The sequence below is a fragment of the Leuresthes tenuis genome, unplaced genomic scaffold (assembly GCF_036924035.1).
Source record: "Leuresthes tenuis unplaced genomic scaffold, fLeuTen1.0.hap1 SCAF_15, whole genome shotgun sequence".
Classification (NCBI taxonomy): domain Eukaryota; kingdom Metazoa; phylum Chordata; class Actinopteri; order Atheriniformes; family Atherinopsidae; genus Leuresthes; species Leuresthes tenuis.
In genome coordinates this window covers 24441586-24461933 of record NW_027325369.1, presented here as the reverse complement: position 1 = coordinate 24461933, position 20348 = coordinate 24441586, and the positions used below count along the sequence as shown (strand labels likewise).

The following is a 20348-nucleotide window of genomic DNA, read 5'->3' as shown; positions in this document are numbered from 1 at the left end:
TATTATTCTATCACTGTTGTCTTTCTTTGGACTAATCTTGGTAAGAACTAAACACCCCCATTGTTGAGATGCTCTGACTGAGTTGTTTAGCCATTACAGTTTGGTCATTGTCAAAGCTACGTTTGCCCAGTTTTCCTACTTCCAAAAAATCAACTGAATGTTCACATGCTGCGAAAAATATCCCACCCCTTGATAGATGTCATTGTAGATAATCACTGTTATTCACGCCAGTAGTTGTGACATTGTAGGCGATTGACGTTTACTCTCTATATCAATTTTCTTAACAGATCTGCTTATGTCCTTACTTTCTATCATGACTTCTAATGCAGTTTACACTTTGTGATTTAAAATCAAGGCTAAATTGCAGTAGAACATGGTAAAGCTTTTCCACAGCTTTAATTACATGACCGGACAAAATAAAATAGATTTGCAAACAATCCACTGACCACATCGTCTTGGTCAAAAGGGCGTTTTCTGCACAAAAAAGTCTGCTCTCTCACTTAACATTCGCTGCACTTAGAATCATGAGTGCTCATCAGCAACCACACACTGTGACTAAGTGACCTCATAGTCTTACATCAAAATATATATCCAAGCAGTGCACAACAAAAAACAACTGGAGTTACTATGCAAATATAGTGGGAGCTAAAGCTCTGCAGATCATGAGAGAGATCCAGCCCAATCAAACTGTGAGAATAACTGAAAACCACAACGCCATTTCTTAGTTTTTGTTGCAGCCACACTTGCAAAAAAATAAAACCACATATAAGAAGACGGCATATGTACTTCTCATCTGTGAAACACACACACTCAAACACTTACACGCCCATGTCACTTACACCAGCAAACTCGGATGACAGAAGCCTCTCTGCTGGCTTCAAGCTGTGGGTGGTGCAGGCATTACCACACAGTGGTACAGTAGAAGTGGTGTACTGTATATGAATGCCTCATGTCAGCAGATGTTTTTAATGACAGAAAGGCTTATTTCAGCTGAAGCCTGAGCAAAGGGGAGAAACATAAGGAATGCAAAAAGATCTATCATAAGCACAACATCAACAGTGTCCAATGAAAACAGTGTTCAACATTGTTTTGCCTCCATTCAATCCAGATCATTAATAGAGGGTCTGCAGCTACCTTTTTTCCTTTCATCAGAAATCGGGAAGAGAGAGCCAGAGGCAAAGAAAACAAAGACGTTTCCCAGCTAGAGTTCACGACTGACTGCGTGGCCCTGTGATGAGTGATGCTGTGCTTCCACAAATACTGATTTGTAGTTCGGTATCTTGACCTGGATTCATGATTAGATTTTGAATACCTCATCCTCTGGAGAATTTTGCACCTGCCACAGACAGCAGAAGAGAAAAGTTCAGAGACAAATAGCTGATGTTAATCTACTGATATCTACCTTATCACAGAAGCTTTAAGCCTAAAATCAATAGTTTCAAAAAGTAGTTAAATGGATTTCTGCCAGTATATGATTGGCTGTGTGCTATTGGCCTCACGTGTCAATATCTCTAAATGAAAGGGAAAGCAATGTTCCTTTTCTGGAGTTGGCACTCATCTACCTCCGCTAGGTCTGTAATTACACTCTCAGGGGGGGTTGACTCTCTTCTGTGGCTTTCTCGGCTAGTTCCAGGCTTCACTGACTCTATCCACCCTCACAGGCTCAGGAGACAGATTTGTGTAGTCAGGATCTAACACGAAGGTGTCTGTGCAGGAATGGAAAAATATCAGTGAAAGCTTAGGAGGAAAAGACAACACAAAGCTCTAAAGATGCAGATTTAAAAACTGGCAGGTTCTTTATAAGGGAGTACTCAGTAGGGAGGCTTGGATTACCTCCTCTTTCATGTAAAATGTGACATATCATCCATCTGAGACCTCAAGAAAACAAGAGACAGCGGGAAACAGGGAAATCTGGGTCATGATTTAACATCAGAGGGAAAAACATTTCAATGGCTTTAAAACAGAGATATGATGGTCTTTTTGTGTTTAGTAGTGGCTGGGAATAAGCCTGCAAACAAGTAGGTTCCTGTACTGCTGTCCAAATGGTTCCAGTTATGAACTCAAACTACCAAGAAGAAGGGTGTCTGCAAAACAAAAGCATATTTCCTTTTATGACCTCCTTGAGAATTTACGGCTACTGACATGAAGTGAATGACTGGCTCTGAAAGAGATTTACTGTGCCGGCAGTTTATTTTCAATTAATGCCACAACAGGTGTGGTGTTCACCAACCTTTCATTTTAATCATTTAAACGTAAACATTTAAACTTTTGCTTTCTTAATTGAGAAGTCTGAAGAAGAATCATCTGGATTTACTTGACCATCAAAAGTTCTCTTCATTGGCTGTGTCAGCACTAATGGAGAGAAGATGATGGATGGATGATGGGGATTTTTGCCTTTCCAAAAGCTCTTTTGACTGGTGAAGATGATTAAATAGTGGTAATGGAGGGAAATTAGATTGCACCAAGTAACACGTGCACCTGTTTAGCAATATCACAGTTTTTTTTAATCATAGGCCAGTAGTATACTCCTTATTATCATGAGAGTCCGGCACAAGAGATTCTTATTTTGAAGGGTCTAACAAAAGACAAAGGGAGGGATGGCAGTCTCACCACCATTTATCTAAAGTATTAGTCTACATCAGCTAGTACAAAGTTCTAGTGTAAGCGCCACCTTGATAGACTTTGATGGAAAAATGCACAGAAAAAGACTTGAGTGCCTTATCTCCAAACATGTTAGGCTTGTTTTTGCTGCCATTTTCAAATAAAATCAGTTGAGTAAATGAGCAAATTCACTGTGTGAAAACGAAGTCATCACGGCGGCAACGAATACTTAGGGCAGGTAGATCATGTATTGTTCCAACATCGGGATTCAAGTACTGAAGTTCTCCTCTGTCTAAATGGTAGGACGTGGCACCGTATCTTTGCAAAGCTGGAAAGTTTTTACGTTTACAAATATCTGAGAAGTTAGTTCTCTGGAGTGACGAATCACTCCTCTCCATCTGGCAATCTGATGGACGAGTCTGGGTTTGGCGGTAGCCAGGAGAACCGTACTTGTCTGACTGCATTGTGCCAAGTGTAAAATTAGGTGGAAGGGAGATTATGGTGCGGGGTTGTTTTTCAGGAGCTGGGCTTGGCCCCTTAGTTCCAGTGAAAGGAACAATTTCATGCTCCCAACTTTGTGGAAACAGTTTGGGGATGTTCCCCTTCCTGTTCCAACACGACTGCACACCAGTGCACAAAGCAAGGTCCATAAAGACATGGCTGAGCCAGTTTGGTGTGGACGAACTTGACTGGCCTGCACAGACTCCTGACCTCAACCCAATAGAACACCTTTGGGATGAATTGGAGCGGCCACTGAGAGGCAGGCCTTCTCATCCAACATCAGTGTCTGACCTCACAAATGCACTTCTGGAAGAATGGTCAAAAATTGCCATAAACACACTCCTAAAGCTTGTGGAAAGCTTGCCCAGAAGAGTTGAAGCTGTTATAGCTGCAAAGGATGGGCCAACGTCATAGTAAACCCTATGGATTAAGAATGGGGTGTCACTTGAGTTCACATGCGTGTAAAGGCAGATGAGCGAATACTTTTGGCAATATAGTGTGAGTGAGAGAAATTACACAATGTTAAGCATCACCAAAAAGTCTAAATCAAAAGAAAAAAGTTTGATACTGATATTCTCCATATCTAATTGAATGAAACCTTCCTGACTTTTCTCATTGCAGTTCTTGAGGAGTTACTGGAACACTGTACAGCATAAACCCGTAGCTGGAAACATAAAGAGTGTTTTTGGATACATACCTGAGACATGTTTAAGTTTGTGTATGAGCTCTGCGCAGAGTAAAATTCTTCGATCGGAAGGAGAAGGCAAATTTTGGAGTCAATCTCGATCAGCTGCTCTAGCTCAGACGGTTCTGGGGTGTAACCCTGGCCTGTCAGGACTGACACAGCTCTCAAAGCCTCCTGGAAGGAAAGCATAAGTAGAATGTGTCATGCTCCACTGAGTATAAGCCTGCTTTTCTCTGTGGCAACTGAAACAAATGACTGATAAACATCATGTAGCTACTGCTTGGTTAGCAATATCATGACAGTGATGTCTGAATCAGGGAAGAGGTTGCAGTCTGCCTTTAGCTCTTAGTATTTCAGTTCTTGACAGGTCAAGTGTCACACTTTGACAATTGCTTTGTCTTCACAGTAACTATCTACAGCAGTGCTACTTATATTAAAACTTATGGAGAGTGGTTGATGGTGAGCTCATAACAGCACAGCGATGAGATAATATCTTGTAATAATACGATCATGCCAAGAAGGTCATAACACAAAGAACACAGCTGGGAAAGAGGTCCTGAAGAACACTGTCAAAAAAGAGGCCTAATACCAAGGTGGAGCACAATGCAAATCCAAAATGCAAAAACAAGACCCAACATTTTTTTTATGACACTGACTTTTACTTCACATGTAGATCTATTTGGTTGTTTCAACTTCTGCAGTGATTTATTTGGATGTGGCAGAATATTTCAATTCTAGACATGAGACGGGCCTTTCTGTTCACAAAAATGTTTTCCAACTTCTGCAAGACAAAGTTGGACTTTTTTAAAGATACAACATAAAACTATCAAGCACAGGATGATTTAAACCTGTCGTTGTTTACTATGGGACATGCATAGCCATGAACAAGACATAAAACACAGCCTTAGAAAAGAGTTGAACCCTGATCATTCTGCTCTGGCCCCCGAATCTGTCCACCTGATGGTCAAGTCATATTAAGTTGACAATAAAGGCTATCTGGATGGGCCAACAAACTGACTGATAGAAAATCCTACCCATTCCATTTGTGTGAATAGCAATTTTGGAGAATTTACTTATTTACTATTAGCAGAAGGTTAGACAATGACTTAAATGTTACTTTCATGTCTTTGTTTAACGTAAAGCCATAAATCAAAAATGTTGTGAGCTATTTTTATTAGAGGAACTTTAATTGGACTCAAACTGGCATTTCCCTCTATTTGCAGTCTATAAACTAAGCTTAGGAGATTGTTTTGGTTGTAGTGTCATAATTTGTGTGACTCCAGAATGAATCTTTTTGTTGGATTCTCTTGAAGAGGGTATTTAACAGTCAGGCTTTTATAGTAAGTTAAGATAATTGGCTACTAGCTGTACTGTGCAAGACAAAATAATGAAAATTATTTACACAGCTGCAGCATTATTTGGACAACTCAGAATGTCTTTAATCATGCTTTCTGAGCTCTTTTTTTCCCACATTGAAAACAGTTCTGCGATTACTGACTGCTACTGATTTAGTGTTTCAGGTTACCACAACTACACCTAAGTGCAGAGGTTGCTAGGAAGAGAGCCAGTAACTCGGGGGGGAAAAAAAGTGTGCGGGGTAAACAGCAGCTTTTGGTTGATGTGTCCCAAGGGATTCTGCCAAGAACTGCGTGAAGTCCAAAGAACTGAAGATCCCTCAATGCCAAAGTCCTGGTGCTATAAATAATGTGCTCGAGCTCCATCATGACCATTCCTAACAACATGAAGTCTTCTTCCAGCCAATAAAAAAACCAAGAGCATCTGCAGTCCCCTCAGTTTTGAATCTGCCATCATAATCACTGCAGTATTGTTCAAGAAGTCAAGGCAGACATAATAAAAAGAGCAGCAAGACTTTTAAAAAACCCTGGCAAGCTGTTCTACCCATGCAGAGCTGCCGGGGTCAAGTTAAATGGAACCGCATGTTAAAGGTAAGTATTTTTTTTTTTTTCCCCGCTTTCAAACAGGCTTCAGCCCATCTGACTGCAAACCGCATTCACAGCTGCCAAAGGAGTTATTAAGGCAGATTAAATGTGAAAATAAAAGCATGTGAAGTTAGGATGGCGTAGGTGGGTTTGCAGGGATTGCTCCAGGTGGCAGGGTCTCAGATGAACCCACAGAGGGAAACAAAAGGTCTCATTCTCCTAACTTCAAGCCCCATCAGCACACCCTCACTGTGAGTGCAGCTTTAGCTTATTGTATGACTATATGAAAGATCCTGGCTTCTGAATTTTGCAGAATCCCAGTACCACAGGGAATTTCTCTGGGCACAACTTAGTCAGTAACATGAGGCTTTCCAAGTGAACTGCACATGCCATTTGACATCTGGTTCATAATCTGAAGTTCGTTGGGGAGTAAGAACCTTCGACACAGAGACCATCTCAGCTACCAGGCACTCACCATAACATGAACATTTGACCAATGCTACTTTGTAGGTTGTTTGAAGAGTCAAAGACCGGCTAATTGAGCAATGGGTTTGAAAAAAAAAAGATTCATGAGAGAAAACGTTTATAGGTGCAGAGACTGTGTGAAAAAGGCTGTGACTAAACACTGGAGACATATTGGTGTCAGAAGCAATGGAGGCAGTCTTCTTCTGCAGTGTTTCTCCCCAATAAGACCTCAACACATGAGATGGTAGTATTAAGGAATATGAATAAGAGAGACTTCGGCATATGTTGTCTGTTAGAGTTTCATGTCAGCCTACCTCGTTGCCTGTGCCTCTGGCGCAGTCCTCTTCCTCTTCATCTATTTCTCTGAGAAGCTCAGCCAGACGCTCTTTCTCTGCATGGGTCAAAAACACTTGGCCCTCCTCACCACTTGCTAGCTATTGTAGGACACAACATTGGGGAAAAGAGACTGAAAATAATTATTTTCATAGCATTTTTTTATTCTTTTTTTAATGGGGCCAGCTGAGTTAGACACGACAAGAGAAAATATTTTCCTAATTGGAAAATAAACAGCACTTATTTATGCCATGCAATTTTCACAACACGAACTTTGACATACCTCCATGTTTCTCTTGATAAAGTCCTTTTGTTTATTCTTGCTTTCAGAGGCTCCACAGTGGCTGCCTTTAACTTGGTTGTCCCCAACATCCTCAAAGCTTACTTCAAATGATTCAGTCAAGCTGGCGGGCCTCTTTTCATCTGTCAGGAAAGGCACACGCAAAACTCAGAATAACCATTAGGAATTTGTGGATTTTTACTGAGACAGAATAATCACCATGAGGTTTGAAGCTGCCAAAATTACTATGAAAAAGGGTGAAAGATTTTTTAAAAATAAAAAATAAAAAAAAACATTGCAAGATATTATGGTGGCTGGGAAGATTGTTCTTCAGCTCAATCCATTTTAGTGTCTCTGAATAAAGCATAGAATACCTCACCATTCCCGAGCTTGTATTTGATCGAAAATAAGAGATTTGCTTTCCTTCTATGACGGGATCAATGACAAAAAGTGTCAGGATTCTTATCAGGAAATTTTTCATGAGTCACGTGATGGACAAACTTGGGCATTCATATCCATAAACCTGCTGCAGTATCTACTGCAGCACTACCCACAGCAATGGGAAACCAGTAGCTAGAAGTTCCCTTAGCTTATGGTGCCATCAAGTGCACAACCCTGGCAGTACATGTGAGATCGTGTATTTTATTTCATATTGTCTTCAGAAGCTCACTTTGCTCCAAACACTGGTCGTCCCCGTCATGCTCACAGTAAGGAACTTGCGTTTCAAACACAGGCACAAAGTCGCCCTCTTCTTCTGCTCCTTTGAGATGACAAAAACAAATTTTGTGCCTTACAGTGATTACATGAACTAGACTTCTGAACACTATTGCTGATCCATATATGATGCACATACTGTACATACCAGTGCGTGCCTCTAAAGCCAAAAACAACTTTGTGTTCAAAGCTTCCTGAGCACATTCAGAGCGCCTCTCAGGTTCATTCTGTGGCAGAAATACACAAACAACATAGCATCACACCCTAAGTGATTCAAATGATCTAATATCTATTTAAAAACAGTATATTTAACTAGTAATGCAAGAAGTGGATAAACATGATCGTTCCTACCAGGAGATCTTGCCAGAGTTTTGCTTGAAGGTCTTTCCTTTGACGCTGGATTTCTTTTTGCTTGCAGAGTTTTGCATTCAGTATCTCATCAAGTCGTCTCATTTCCTTAAAGGCTCTCTGTAACTTGGAATCCCCATTCTCATCCCCAGTAACCGCAATGTTAGGCTGATCTGAAAGAAGCAGAGCTTCTGTATTACTGAAGTAAGTTCATATAAACTGAAGCATCCTATCGCACTTAATACTGAACAGTTACCTTTGTCAGGTCCTGTGGTTGCGGACTGGATTGTTGTTTCTCCAGGGCAGCTCTGGATCAACAGGAGATTGTTTTCTGAAGTTAGTGGAAATCATTTAGAGTCGATCTGTAATCTCAACACATCACATTTAATTACCTGGATATTTACAGCATCGTTGGTCAAAACAACAAGCTCAAACGGAGCTACAGGACACACTCCGTCACTATGAAGCAAAGATACTCTGGACACGCGGCTACCTGTCTGCTCACTCGATGCAGGTCGGGATATGTCATCTAAACTACCTTTAATAATTTCCATAGCTAGCGAAAAATAATACAGTTGTAAGAATTAAATCGCTGACGCTGAGTTTTATTTTCTAATGTTTGGTAACTACGGACGCAAACACCCCCGGATGTTGTAACTATGGATCTTTGTTACTATGGGTACCGTAGGAAATCGAGGCAGCCCAGCTGATGCCTGAATCAACTAGCTAACGTAACGGGTATTGCTAGGAGGTATCCAGCGGTTTCCTCTGTATACCTGGTACAAAAAAAAAATAAATTCGTGGTGAATTTTGAAGCCATCGTTGTAGCTAGAATATTGTTAACAAATGTCTGCAGCGTAACGTTGTGACGGGGGAGGTTCAAAGGCCGTGTTTCTGCTGGTACGTAATAATGCATTACAATGTCTGGATGGCAAGCTAAGAATAATAATATTGATTACTGCAGATGTCCTAGCTTAGCCTCTCAGTAAAAGTCAAATAGGATATGCTTTCTCTGGTGTTCATTTTCTGTAGGTAGGAGCCTGGACGCTAACCTCTTAGCATCAACGTTATGTGCTGGTTATCTTTTGTTTGGGCCTTAGTCCCCGTAACGTTATCACAGGAGCTGCTGAAATGGGTGTGTAACCGGTCAGACGGAACCATTGACAGTTTTACATTTTAAATTATAGGCATTTGACCATTGCTTCACAACTAAATATTTACTAAATTCGTATCGTCGCCAGTTGGTCAAATGTATACCACTGTCATTATTTAGCACCCCCCGTTCTTTCACAGAAGCACTGTAATCACACCCACTTCACTGGCAGCAGCCCAAGCTCTGCAGTGCACCTGCACCAGGCAGGTGTCAGCATATGGACGCCACGGGGAACCGTCTTCTCATCACTCTGTGTTTATGCCTTCAGTAATTGTATCATTTTCCAATCGTACTAGGTTGAGTTGACTCTGAAGGAGAAGATGTGCGATGGAATGATAGAGTCAATTTCAAACGCCTTTTGGACCCACACCTCAACCACTAAACGGTCCTTCTTATTGGTGCTGACACTGACTGTGGTGTCCACCGGGCAGGGGTTAGGTAAGAGAAAGAACTCACAGGTGCACAATAAAAAGATTTGTGGCTCACGTGTGTGATATGAAAACAGTTTTGTGACAAATTAGACCAAATGGGTGAACATTACAGAATCCTGATACCAAGAGGATCTATAACTTTATAATTAGCCATTAATTACCATATAAATAATTGTGTTGTTCAAGTAGAATTAATTGCAGTAGTAGTACAGCTCTGATGAAATAACCATGTAGGCAAATGGGCAAATGTTGTAGTTACTAAATACAAAGTAGAGAGTGCAATTTGTAAATAATCTCTAATCCATTAGATTACAATGTTTGCGTTTAATTTAAATGTTTTTGAATGAATTTGTGTTTCAAAAATATTTAGCAAATTTAGAGTTTAGCAACTGCGTTCATTTTTGCTGTAAAATATCAAATAAAAGCTTAATGCATTTTTTTCCCATATTCATCATTTTACACATATTATTGAGTCAGATTACTCTTACAACAATGCTACTGTTCTTTATGAATAATAGAAGTATTCATGATTACTAAACTTAATCATTAATAAACATTCTTAAAACGAGGCATCGTCAGGTATTTGTTGTTTTGATTCTGCTGAAAAACTAAGCAGCTTCACAGAACTTCCTCCTCTTCTGGTCCCCCTCCTCAGGATGTGTGAGGCCATACATGGTCCAGAACAGCTGGGTAAACCTCACAGAGACCAACAGGGGCTCGTTCCCTGTGGGCACAGTGCTGCAGTACAGCTGTGACCCTGGTTACCTGCCAGATGGACCCAGCATCCTCACCTGCACCACACTGGGACGCTGGTCATCTGAACCACCTCAATGTATTCGCAGCGGTGGTAAGACAATCTGTCCACCATCATTTTTGGTCCGATCTGTAAAGTAATTAGCAATTACTGTGTTGCAAGCAGCAAGCCTACCACGTCTTAATAAAGAGGCACTTAAGATTATAACAGTTACAATTTTTAGGCAGCTTTGCTAGGATATGAGCAACTTATAAAGCTGGGCTGACACTTTGCATGTTGTGTTTTGTTTTGTTTTTTTCTCCATCAGCATGTCTACCCCTCTCCAAACCTGAGAACGGGGGCTACACTTGCCACCCATCCCCCTGTCGACTGTTTTCCCACGGCACTATTATCGAGTTCCTATGTAATGACGGCTTTGCTCTCAGTGGAGACTATCCCTACCTGACATGTCAGGACGGACAGTGGGATGGCCCCATGGAGATCAGTTGTGTTAGCAAAGGTTTGTGAGTGTTAAAAGTGTTAAAAGTGCACCTGTCAGAGAAAAGATGCTGGCTGAATGTGGATTTTGAGGATAAATCAGTCTGTAAAGAAGATGCAGTTCAGTTCCTGAAGCTCGCATCCACATTTAACCCTCCTTGAAGTATAATTGTATCGCCTTACTTGGATTTGCATTTATCTGTAAAGCATTTCTTTTCTTCTTTTTTTTTAATTTGTTTCATGGATAATCTTTTGAATGATTTGAATTCAATTTGTATATATTTCTCCAGTACCAACTCACAGCAAAGCGTTATCTCAAAGCACTTTACAAAGAAACAAAAAGCATTTTTAACTACTGTCTCTCTTTTAAGGTTGTATAAGACCCACTATGGTGCAGCATGGTTCCACTAATCTGACAGAGACCAACGGGAGCTTGTTCCCAGTGGGCACAGTACTACAGTACAACTGTGACCCTGGTTACCTGCTAGCAGGACGCAGCATCCTCACCTGCACTTCAGTGGGAGACTGGTCATCTTCACCTCCTCGCTGCGTACGCAGTGATGGTAAAGAAAACCTCCTTTCTGACTTCTGCTGATTCACATATATGATGTAAAATGAATATATAATGTAATATCATTCATGGTTGTAGCAGTTAATACACAAATATGAGACATAACAGAACCGTTGGTGCACTACCTACAGCACTGGTGCTTGCACACATTAATCTACTGTGTTTATTTCCATGGACAGTCTGCCAGCCTCCTTACACGCCAGAAAACGGAGGTTACACCTGCCATCCCTCCCCGTGCAGGCGATTTTCACACGGCTCTGTGATACAGTATTTCTGCGATGAAGCTTACATTCTGAAAGGAGACTATAAGTTCCGTACCTGCCACTTTGGCAAGTGGGACAACCTAATGCCTGTCAGCTGCGTCATCGAACAAGGTAAAGTTAGATTAACTGAGATTCATAAAAGTATTAACGTGTTAACTCCCTTTTATTCGCTAAACACGTGTTCATTTTTTACATTTTATTCAAAGAAATGCCGCATGAATAGACCTTATACTCGTTACTTCTAGTTATTAAAGTATTTTTCATACTTGCCCCCGTTTTAAAGGTTGTATAAGACCCTCTGTGGTGCAGTACGGCTCCACTAATCTGACAGACACGAACAGGAGCTTGTTCCCGGTGGGCACAGTCCTTGAGTACAGCTGTGACCCTGGTTACCTGTTGGAGGGACCCAGCTTCCTCACCTGCACCGGTCTGGAACACTGGTCCTCTGAACCTCCTCGCTGTATACGCAATGATGGTAAAGACACTCCATTGCCCTTCTTTATGCTTTAGTATCAATATGCAAACTAAAGTATCTTGTTTGGGTCTAAAATCATGTGGGTTTTTATTGTGATTTATTTTTTTTATTCAGTCTTCATTGCAGTCAAAATGATATAAAACTCCTCTAGAGACACATCGGGGCTCTTTTCTCCCCTGGAGGTCAGATATCAATAATTTGCAACCCTGATAGTAGAATTAAGCATTATTTTTTAACAGTCTGCCCACACCGTAGTGGGTAGCTGCAGACAGAGAATTTTTTTGTGACCGATTCACTGAAAGACGGTAACACAACACACAGGAGCTTCACTGTTTACAACACCCAAACAAGACACTTATACCAGTGTTGGACACAAGGGCAAGTTTTTTATCAGCCCTGCTGAGACTCAAGTTTTCTGAATATTGATGTATTTTCAAGGTGATATAAAGTTCTAATAATTATCTTGACACTTGTGTTTAATTTGTCAATTTTTGGGTCCAAAAATCCAGAAAGTTTTTTTCTTTAACTTTCCCTCTACAGTCTGCCAGCCTCCATATCAGCCAGAGAACGGGGGATACACATGCCACCCCTCCCCATGCCAAAGACTTTCTCATGGCACCGTGATTGAATTTTTCTGTGAAGAAGGTTATGTTCTGAAGGGAGACTATAAATATCTCACCTGTCAGTATGGGTCATGGGACAGCCAAATGAAGCTGAGCTGCGTCATGGAGCAAGGTAAGGAGCCAATGACAAATTGAACTATAAGATTTATCAGTTTTTGTGCATATAATCAAGTTAAATGTTTCATTATTATACAGATCGCAATCCAACTTTGCCTTTGGGGATGCCAGCGTTGTCCATAGTTGCATCCACAGCCAGCTCAGTGGCTCTCATCCTGCTCCTGATTGTGCTGTTTGTTCTGGTGCAACCCAAACTCAAGACCCTTCATCGGTGAGTCTTTCTTCCAGATCTTAGTTTTGAAGCCAAAGTTGATGGAGGCAAACAAACCTGGAGCACAGATTCAGATTTTTTTCTTGCTCTTCACTCTTAGACGTGATCTGGGGGTGTCGGGGCAGCCTGTGTCAATCATAGTGGAAGGAGTCCAAGTGACGCTGCCCTCCTACGAGGAGGCTGTGAGCAGCAGTGGAGCCTCAACACTCAGCGCTGAGTCTCGAGTCCAGATTGTGTTGTCCGAGGGTCAGAATGCCACAGCGCCAGAGGCTGGCCCCTCTAGGTCCTCTTCTCTGAAGCAGCAACATTCAGAGATGACTGTGGTCCACCCCGTGCTGCCATCCTCATCTTCCTCGTCACCTTCTTCCTCCACCTGGGTTCTGGAGCATGCAGGTGCGGCAGGAGGCACCTCATCCTCAAGGAGAAGGCCGTCTGCAGGCAGCGACCAACAAAGCCTGTCTTTAGATTCTGAAATGGACTATTCTGATGGTAAAACTTTTTTTTTTTAAACACCCATACTTATCTAAAATCCTTACTTTGTAATAACGCAGGCTTTTGTCTGATGCCCGCAGATATGCCACTACTGAAGGAGGCCTGAAACACGTCCCAGCTTTGGACTAACCAGAGACACCCAGCTTTTCTACTGACCCGTACCGGTGAGCAGGAGATTTTCAACACAGATTAGACTAACGACTGAAGCTGAGGTTCGTTCTCCTTTGGAAGAGTGAGAGATTCACATGTACATACATGCTTACATTTTATAGGCATTCCCACAGTATGTATGTTTGTCTAATGTCTGAAACTCAGTTTGAAAATGTGGAAGGAATCAGAGGAATAGGCGCTTTGACGGAATGTGTCTTTAAAAGAAAAAGGAGTGGCGTGTTTAAGTTGAATGGGCAAAACTACAAACCCTTACTAATATCGCCATCCGCGACTTATTTACGCCTCATCACTTAAGGAACCCATTTACAAACATGCATGAAGGCCATGTCTTATGTTAGTAAGTTATGAACATTCACAACATTGTCTTAAAGGATATTTGTGATTTAGAATCACCATTTATTAATGACTCAGATCATTTGATATGTCACTTTGTACGATAAGACCGCTTGTCCACCCAAGATTGCCTCTGCCTTCATCATGTTTCATATCTGCAAACATGTTTTCCTCTTCGCCCCCACCCCCGTCCCTCCCCAAAGGCCTTAGCTTTCCACTTCTATGCACAGGTATCTACAATATGTGACATAATACATTTTGAAAAAAGAAAGTTGGTTAAATGCCTCCACCGCTTAGTGATCCTATGTGTGGCTTTGTCAAACACATGACTTGTACACCAGAAAATAGTACCTTGTTAATTTATTGAGGCTGCTGGGGAACTCTTGTTTGAAATCTAAATGTGTATGTAATTTATTTGTGCCCAGAATGCTGTTGATCAGCCATGGCTTCTTTTGCTGCCTCCACAGCTCACAGACACGTTTTAAAAGTAGTTCTTTTCACCTGCCAGCTTCGGTTTTAATTCTGCTGTCGGCACGTTATATGTGACGCTGTAAAGAGTGGTTGGGATGATCCGTCACAAAAAATAGTAAGTGTACAGATTAGTGTGATGTCAGTGTTCACTTTATTCGACTCTCCAATAAGTTTACTTTTGGATTAAGGTTTTTATTTTTTTTTTCTTATGTTAAGATGGTATTTTAATATATGTAAAAAGTTTGAAGTTGTGTTTAATCTGTATATAAACTGGATCATTTTAATTAAATATTATTTGATGTGTTCAAACTGCCTTTGGTCCTTCTGCTGTTTTTCACGTCTCACAGTGACCTTCCATTTATCTTATTTCAATTTTCAGACATTTTTAATGACATTATGGATAATTCTTGGGTTTCAGAGGGGAAATCGATGCATCAGAAACCGCTAGTTGTGGCCTCAGCTAGAGAATTATATATCTCATAGATATCTTATATCTCAAAAAATAGACTGTCTTTATTTTGATAATTGATTTTTTACTTTAACGTGGACGAGCTGTAGTTTACATTGTCAGCTCGAGCAAATACAAAATGAAGGTCTGTGTCACGGGTCCATATGCAGGTGACAGACTGACAATAAATGGCTCCATCCAGGAATCGTTCCTCCAATAACCCTCTCAGGCAGTGATGCTGTCATGGCTGTCTCACGTCCTCTTTACATCAAGATTATGTTGTATCATTTCATCTGCATGGAAGAAGATTGATATTAAACTCCTGCTTTGTTAAAGCTGGGTTCCAAAGACCAAAAGCTGCAAATGTTTTGCATGACAGTGTGTGGTCATCTGTCCATCTCAGGCAGCTGTTGCACTTACCCGCAGCTGGTGGCTTGACCGTTTGGTAACATCTGAAGCACAGGGCCAAGATAATGGCCTCAGCACACTGGAATGTCATGTATAAGAGAGGGAAGAGAAACATGGGTCCAATGTCCTGTGGAGAAAAGGCCACCTTAAGAATGGCGGTGCACAGCTGGATGTTTTGACATCCTGTCTCCATGGAGATGGTCCTGCAGCATCTAAAGAAAGATGAAGCATTTTCATGTACTGGTACTGACACTCAAACATAATTGTTTTGTTGGTGCAGTCAGCGAGTCACTGAGGAGACAAAGATGTTGGCGTGTTCTGCTGCAATGTTATGTTGAAATATAAGCATGTGGTTAGTGTTGAAGAGATGAAATGAGGAAACATTTTTCTTTGTGCATCTGTGGTTTTAAGTTTAATTTCAGTTTTATGTTGAGGCGTGCATCTTTTCCACTTGCACCAAGCAGAGATGGTCGATGGCACAGCCATAAACCTGCTTGTTTAAAAACTAAAAGAGAAGTATGCGTCATTTGTTTTCACTCACTGTGGACTGAGTCTGCAAATGACGGACATGACATAGCCCAACATAAAGCCAATCAGAGGCATCAGCGCAGCCACAGAAAGGACGTCGGGCATGAGGATCATCCACAGCACATCTTTGACAGCAACGCTTGACAGGACAGAGAGTATGATGCTGGACAATATGAGGATGCTGAGACCAGCCTGTCAATAGAGCAAAGACTTATTATAAGGGCAAGCTCTTCAGCTCTAAGTATAAGTTGAATCTTAGATTCAAAGCTTTCCTTTTCTTTTTTCTTTTGGCTGCAACAAACATCATGTGAGAACAACAAGATCTGGTTTGAGTTAGTAATGAAAGGCACATTACTTTCTCTTGAACAAACCTCCTTCGTTTGAACCACAAATTAGTCCCATGCAATGTGGTGAGTAGCTTTGGTAAACACCTTGCTGGGCAGTGGGCCTTAGTCATGGAGGACATTCCAATGCGTCACGGTTTTAAAAACACATGTGAACTTATTAAATTGTTCAGGCTGCCACGCTGTCTCAGTTTTCTGCCATGCAATGTCAAAACATCTGCTGTGAAAAGTGTGACGGCTGCACTCGATTTCCGAAGTCTTACTTTTTTGACAGCTGACGAGTAATTTGGTTTATAGTGATTGATGAGAATGCCAATAGCACAGGGCACCAGGGTGGACACAAGAGCAGTGATGATGCCAATGTATGGCACAGCATTTTCCAGACCACTGAAGCCTTGACAGAAAATGTAGAGCAGCAAAGGCATGAGACCCAATGCAGCAATGCCGGAGCAAGTTGTCATGGCAATACTAGGAGGATACAAAAAGAGGGGAACAAACATTATCAAAAAAGACATGTTTAAATAGTGTCACAGGTTTTACATCAAGGCCCTTGTTCACTGGAAACAGGAATATGTGCATCAATGAGAGTTTACCTGAGGTTCATGTCCCCCTTCACTAGCAAGGAGAAAATGTTTGATAAGCTTCCCCCGGGACAGCAGCCACAGATGAGCACAGTCACAGCTTTAAAAGGATCCATCTCCAGGATTTTGGCCAGACAGAAAGCTGTGAGGGGCATAATGCAGAACTGGGCCAGCAGAGCAATGGCTACTCCTTTTGGCTTGAGGAGATGGGCCTTGATTTTTGATATCTCCATTGTACAGCCGAGGGAAATCATAGTGATAAAGAGGATGACGATGGTTAGAATATTAATTGCTGTGTTCATGGGTCTGGAAATGTTCAGGATAACAGTGGTGCCATTGCCAGAGATGTTTCCATCATTATAGATGTTTGTTTCCACGTGGCCTGTTGTTACATTCATTGTAGCAGTTCTCCCAACACCTTTTTTTTTCTTTTTTACTGTCCCGTAGCTTTCATCTGTCGCACAAACAAAATGCATACATGTTGAAAAAAAAAATTTATTCCATCAATTCCATGCAAATAAAGAAACTGCATGATAAGAGTTCAGTCACAAAACCCACTTGGCAAAATGCTGACATGAACCACTTAACATTCTTGCCATGTCTCCATGTCTTTCCACAGTAACAAAAACACTAAAAATCCCTTTGGACATCACATTAAAGTCTTGAGCATAGGAGTCAAATCCTTGAATAAATTAAACAAGCATTTTAATGTGTAGTTTGATTACTCTTTAGTGGATGAAACAGTGAACATAATGTTTGTAATGCTGTACTTATATCTATATTTTCACTCATTGTGCATCAACAGCAACTTTAAAGAGAATAAAATTTACGCTTTGGTTTGTTTTTCCTAGTCCTTGGCAAGAGGAACCACTGTTCTAACTCACTTACTAACTGCCTCTCTGGATCCTCGACAGAAGAGGAAAAATGTGCTTCCAGCACTATTGTTTTTCACGATATGCTCAAGAATAACCTGTAATTCATTGAATTAAAGGTTTCCATTCAGATCTGATGGACTCCATTACAACAGAGGATTTCATTATGTCACAAAGCAATCCCAGGTTCATTCAAAATGCTGCCGGCTTGCAAGACTTGGTAGGATTTTTTTAGACTGCAGTCTGTTTTTTTTTATTATCCAGAAATGTTCCTATTTGAATCTCCTTTCTTCTTGAAAACTTAGAATGGAAATTCCAGTTCCTGTGTATTTATCAAAAACCTGCAGGATTAGGAAGCTGCATTTTAAATCAACCTATCAACTTTTGCTTTCTTAACCTAACCACTATTTAAACAAAGGCTAAAAGCTAAGTGAAAATCTAAAGTCCCTTTAGGAAAGGGGGGAACCTCCCTAGATTCTGTTTTTACTGGAAATCTAAAATAAGGAGGCAAATTGCTAGTTACTTCACACTAATCTTTTCATGGTGTTTTCAACTGCAATATACTGCCACTTCAAAGTTTTATTGGAGTCTTTATGGTTATTCTCAATTAAGCTCTTTCACATTTTATGTCTTAAACATGCCTGATCCATAAAAGAGCATAATGAAATAAGGTCACACTTTAACTAATCAAAACTCACTTTCAGCTTATTCAGCCATTCAGCTGGAAAGTGCAACATTGTGACATATGTTAAATGTTAACAATGTGCCGAAAAATAATTCCCTGAAGGCAAAATACGGTGCAACGTTTCTTTCTGCAACTGCTTGCAATATTGATACATAGTCAAAAACCTATACAGCCAGAACAAATAACAATCATAAACGGTACAAAAAGAAATCAGACAAAGTCACTTGCTGTCCAGTATAAATCCATGCTGGCTCCATGGAATCATTAAAAAAAAAGTCAACTTCTCTCATGAGATACTCAAGCAAAACATTTTTCCCACAAGTCATTACTGGGTCATCACCTGGATTCACTCCTGATCACAACAAAGATAGTTCTTCTGAAAATAATTTCATAATCAAATAGATATTAACTTTTTGTCCAATTAAGGATTACTCTCTGGGTGTGACTTCTTGTCCAAATATGTTTGCTTCTGGCGACTGCCAGATGCAAAATTTTAGGTTTCAAAACAGCAGCTCAAAAACAGATAGGTAACATCATATTGGCTATGTCCACTTGAACCCTCTTATGTTCTAAAATGACTGATGATGATGAAGAAAACTGAAGAAAAGTGCTTTACTCTTTCTCATGTTTAAGTTTAGCAAAAATATTCACTTTATCGTCAGTGTGACCTGATACAGAACAAAACTATCAAAATACTCACAGAATCATGCTGCTGCACAGCACAAATCCAGCTTTCTTTTTTTTAATCAAAACTCACAAACTATATTTTTTCCAATGAAACACGGTCACTTATTTAATCAGATGATGTGTCAAAAGGCATTTTCTTACCTTCCTTTAGAGTCACCAGCTGCTGCTTCAAACAGCGCTCACCCTCACATTTGTCTCAATGTTGGCTCACATTCTTGTGTCTAATCCCTCTTCTTTGTATTTGTCACATGGTCTCTTGACAACAGGGGGTTGCAGTGAACTTCACACGTGCAACAACTAAATAACACATTGAAAAAGAATCCTCCTATATCTCGCTTCAGTTTCTGTGAATCCAGTTTATTGTGAATACTGACGGCATTTACTGGAAGTCATCTGCTACTTATTCAGGGACAACCACCCCCCACCCCCCCACCCCCCATTCCCCTTTTTCACCGCGTTGTGGGAAAGTTTGCCAACAGTGGAGTTCATTCTCTGGAACAAATTTAATTGGCACTGTAAATGGGGCAACTCATCCATTGGACCACATTAAATGTGTGTAAACAAACTTTTAATCAATATTATGCAACTGGCCAAAGCATTAAATCTTCTTGTATTGTTCCAAGAAGACTGAGGCGCTTTAATAAATAAGTAAAGCAGTAAGTTGTCACCTTTGGAAGAACCAGATCTGCACAACAAGCTGCATGCCTTCATTTGTCTCACATATAAAGGTAATATCCATGGGTTTGTGTACTAACAATGAAATGGCATTTGTAGTACGTGTTCATCATGCAATGATTAAGATGCTTGAAAATTGCATGTGACTGAGTGTGATGAGTGAGTAGCTCAAACAGGCAGACTTACCAGTGTTTGGGTACTCATCTAAACAGGTGAAATTGCCAAATTTAAAAAGCAGTGAAGTTACTAACATTTACAATGACCGTTGAATGTCTAAACCTATTTTTTTCCCAGTCAAATTAGCTTATGATATGGACTCAATAATCTCGCCACAGGGCTGCACGGTGATCTGGTGGTTAGCACCATCACCTCACAGCAAGAGGGTTCCAGGTCCAATCCCCACCTGGGGCCTTTCTGTGGGGAGTTTGCATGTTCTCCCCATCTATGCCTGGGTTCTCTCCAGGTACTCTGGCTTCCTCCCACTGTCCAAAAACGTGCATGTTAGGTTAATTGGCGACTCTAAATTGTCCTTAGGAGTGAGAGTGAGCGTGTGTGGTTTGTTCAGGTTTGTTTGTCTCTGTGTGGCCCTGTGACTGGTGACCTGTCCTGTCAACCCCCAAGATAAGCAGGTATAGAAAATTAATAAATGAATGCTAGAAAACTGTTTTGTGGATGGATGACACTACCATAGAACTTTTCATTTAAATGACA

The 20348-nt window shown here is 40.8% G+C and overlaps 3 protein-coding genes across 3 annotated transcripts in view; 1 reads left to right on the top strand and 2 right to left on the bottom strand.

Annotated features, from left to right (window-relative positions):
• Nucleotides 1–8466, bottom strand: part of fsip1 (fibrous sheath interacting protein 1) — a 30044-nt gene extending 21578 nt beyond the window's left edge. The window contains exons 1-8 of the mRNA XM_072365695.1: nt 8260–8466; nt 8124–8175; nt 7871–8040; nt 7668–7746; nt 7476–7565; nt 6809–6948; nt 6507–6626; nt 3800–3961 (exon numbers count right to left, since the gene is read on the bottom strand). Coding sequence (XP_072221796.1) covers nt 3800–3961; nt 6507–6626; nt 6809–6948; nt 7476–7565; nt 7668–7746; nt 7871–8040; nt 8124–8175; nt 8260–8421 — 975 coding nt within the window. The 5' untranslated portion in view covers nt 8422–8466. The remainder of the gene's footprint in view (nt 1–3799; nt 3962–6506; nt 6627–6808; nt 6949–7475; nt 7566–7667; nt 7747–7870; nt 8041–8123; nt 8176–8259) is intronic.
• On the top strand, nt 8332–14712 carry LOC140270523 (sushi domain-containing protein 4-like). The gene is made up of 11 exons (XM_072365694.1): nt 8332–8767; nt 9317–9458; nt 10107–10298; nt 10513–10704; nt 11054–11245; nt 11433–11627; nt 11800–11991; nt 12532–12726; nt 12810–12942; nt 13043–13431; nt 13515–14712. Exons 2-11 carry the CDS (start codon nt 9341–9343, stop codon nt 13538–13540), a joined length of 1824 nt encoding a protein of 607 aa, XP_072221795.1. The 5' UTR covers nt 8332–8767; nt 9317–9340; the 3' UTR covers nt 13541–14712.
• LOC140270525 (hepatic sodium/bile acid cotransporter-like) lies at nt 14677–19322 on the bottom strand. The gene is made up of 6 exons (XM_072365696.1): nt 19104–19322; nt 16731–17172; nt 16401–16605; nt 15807–15985; nt 15278–15477; nt 14677–15150 (listed from the first exon to the last, which is right to left on the bottom strand). Exons 2-6 carry the CDS (start codon nt 17114–17116, stop codon nt 15110–15112), a joined length of 1011 nt encoding a protein of 336 aa, XP_072221797.1. The 5' UTR covers nt 17117–17172; nt 19104–19322; the 3' UTR covers nt 14677–15109.
• Nucleotides 19323–20348: the final 1026 nt, after the last annotated feature.

What these genes read in the sequence shown, in the direction of transcription:
- LOC140270525 (XM_072365696.1), bottom strand. Translation starts at nt 17,116, where the DNA reads ATGAATGTAACAACAGGCCACGTGGAAACAAACATCTATAATGATGGA. An exon ending in ATTTGCAGACTCAGTCCACA is followed by an intron (nt 15,478 to 15,806) that starts GTGAGTGAAAAC and finishes ATCTTTCTTTAG; the next exon opens with ATGCTGCAGGACCATCTCCA. An exon ending in GGTCAAGCCACCAGCTGCGG is followed by an intron (nt 15,151 to 15,277) that starts GTAAGTGCAACA and finishes TCTTCCATGCAG; the next exon opens with ATGAAATGATACAACATAAT.
- LOC140270523 (XM_072365694.1), top strand. Translation starts at nt 9,341, where the DNA reads ATGTGCGATGGAATGATAGAGTCAATTTCAAACGCCTTTTGGACCCAC. An exon ending in TCAATGTATTCGCAGCGGTG is followed by an intron (nt 10,299 to 10,512) that starts GTAAGACAATCT and finishes TTTCTCCATCAG; the next exon opens with CATGTCTACCCCTCTCCAAA. An exon ending in GATCAGTTGTGTTAGCAAAG is followed by an intron (nt 10,705 to 11,053) that starts GTTTGTGAGTGT and finishes CTCTCTTTTAAG; the next exon opens with GTTGTATAAGACCCACTATG.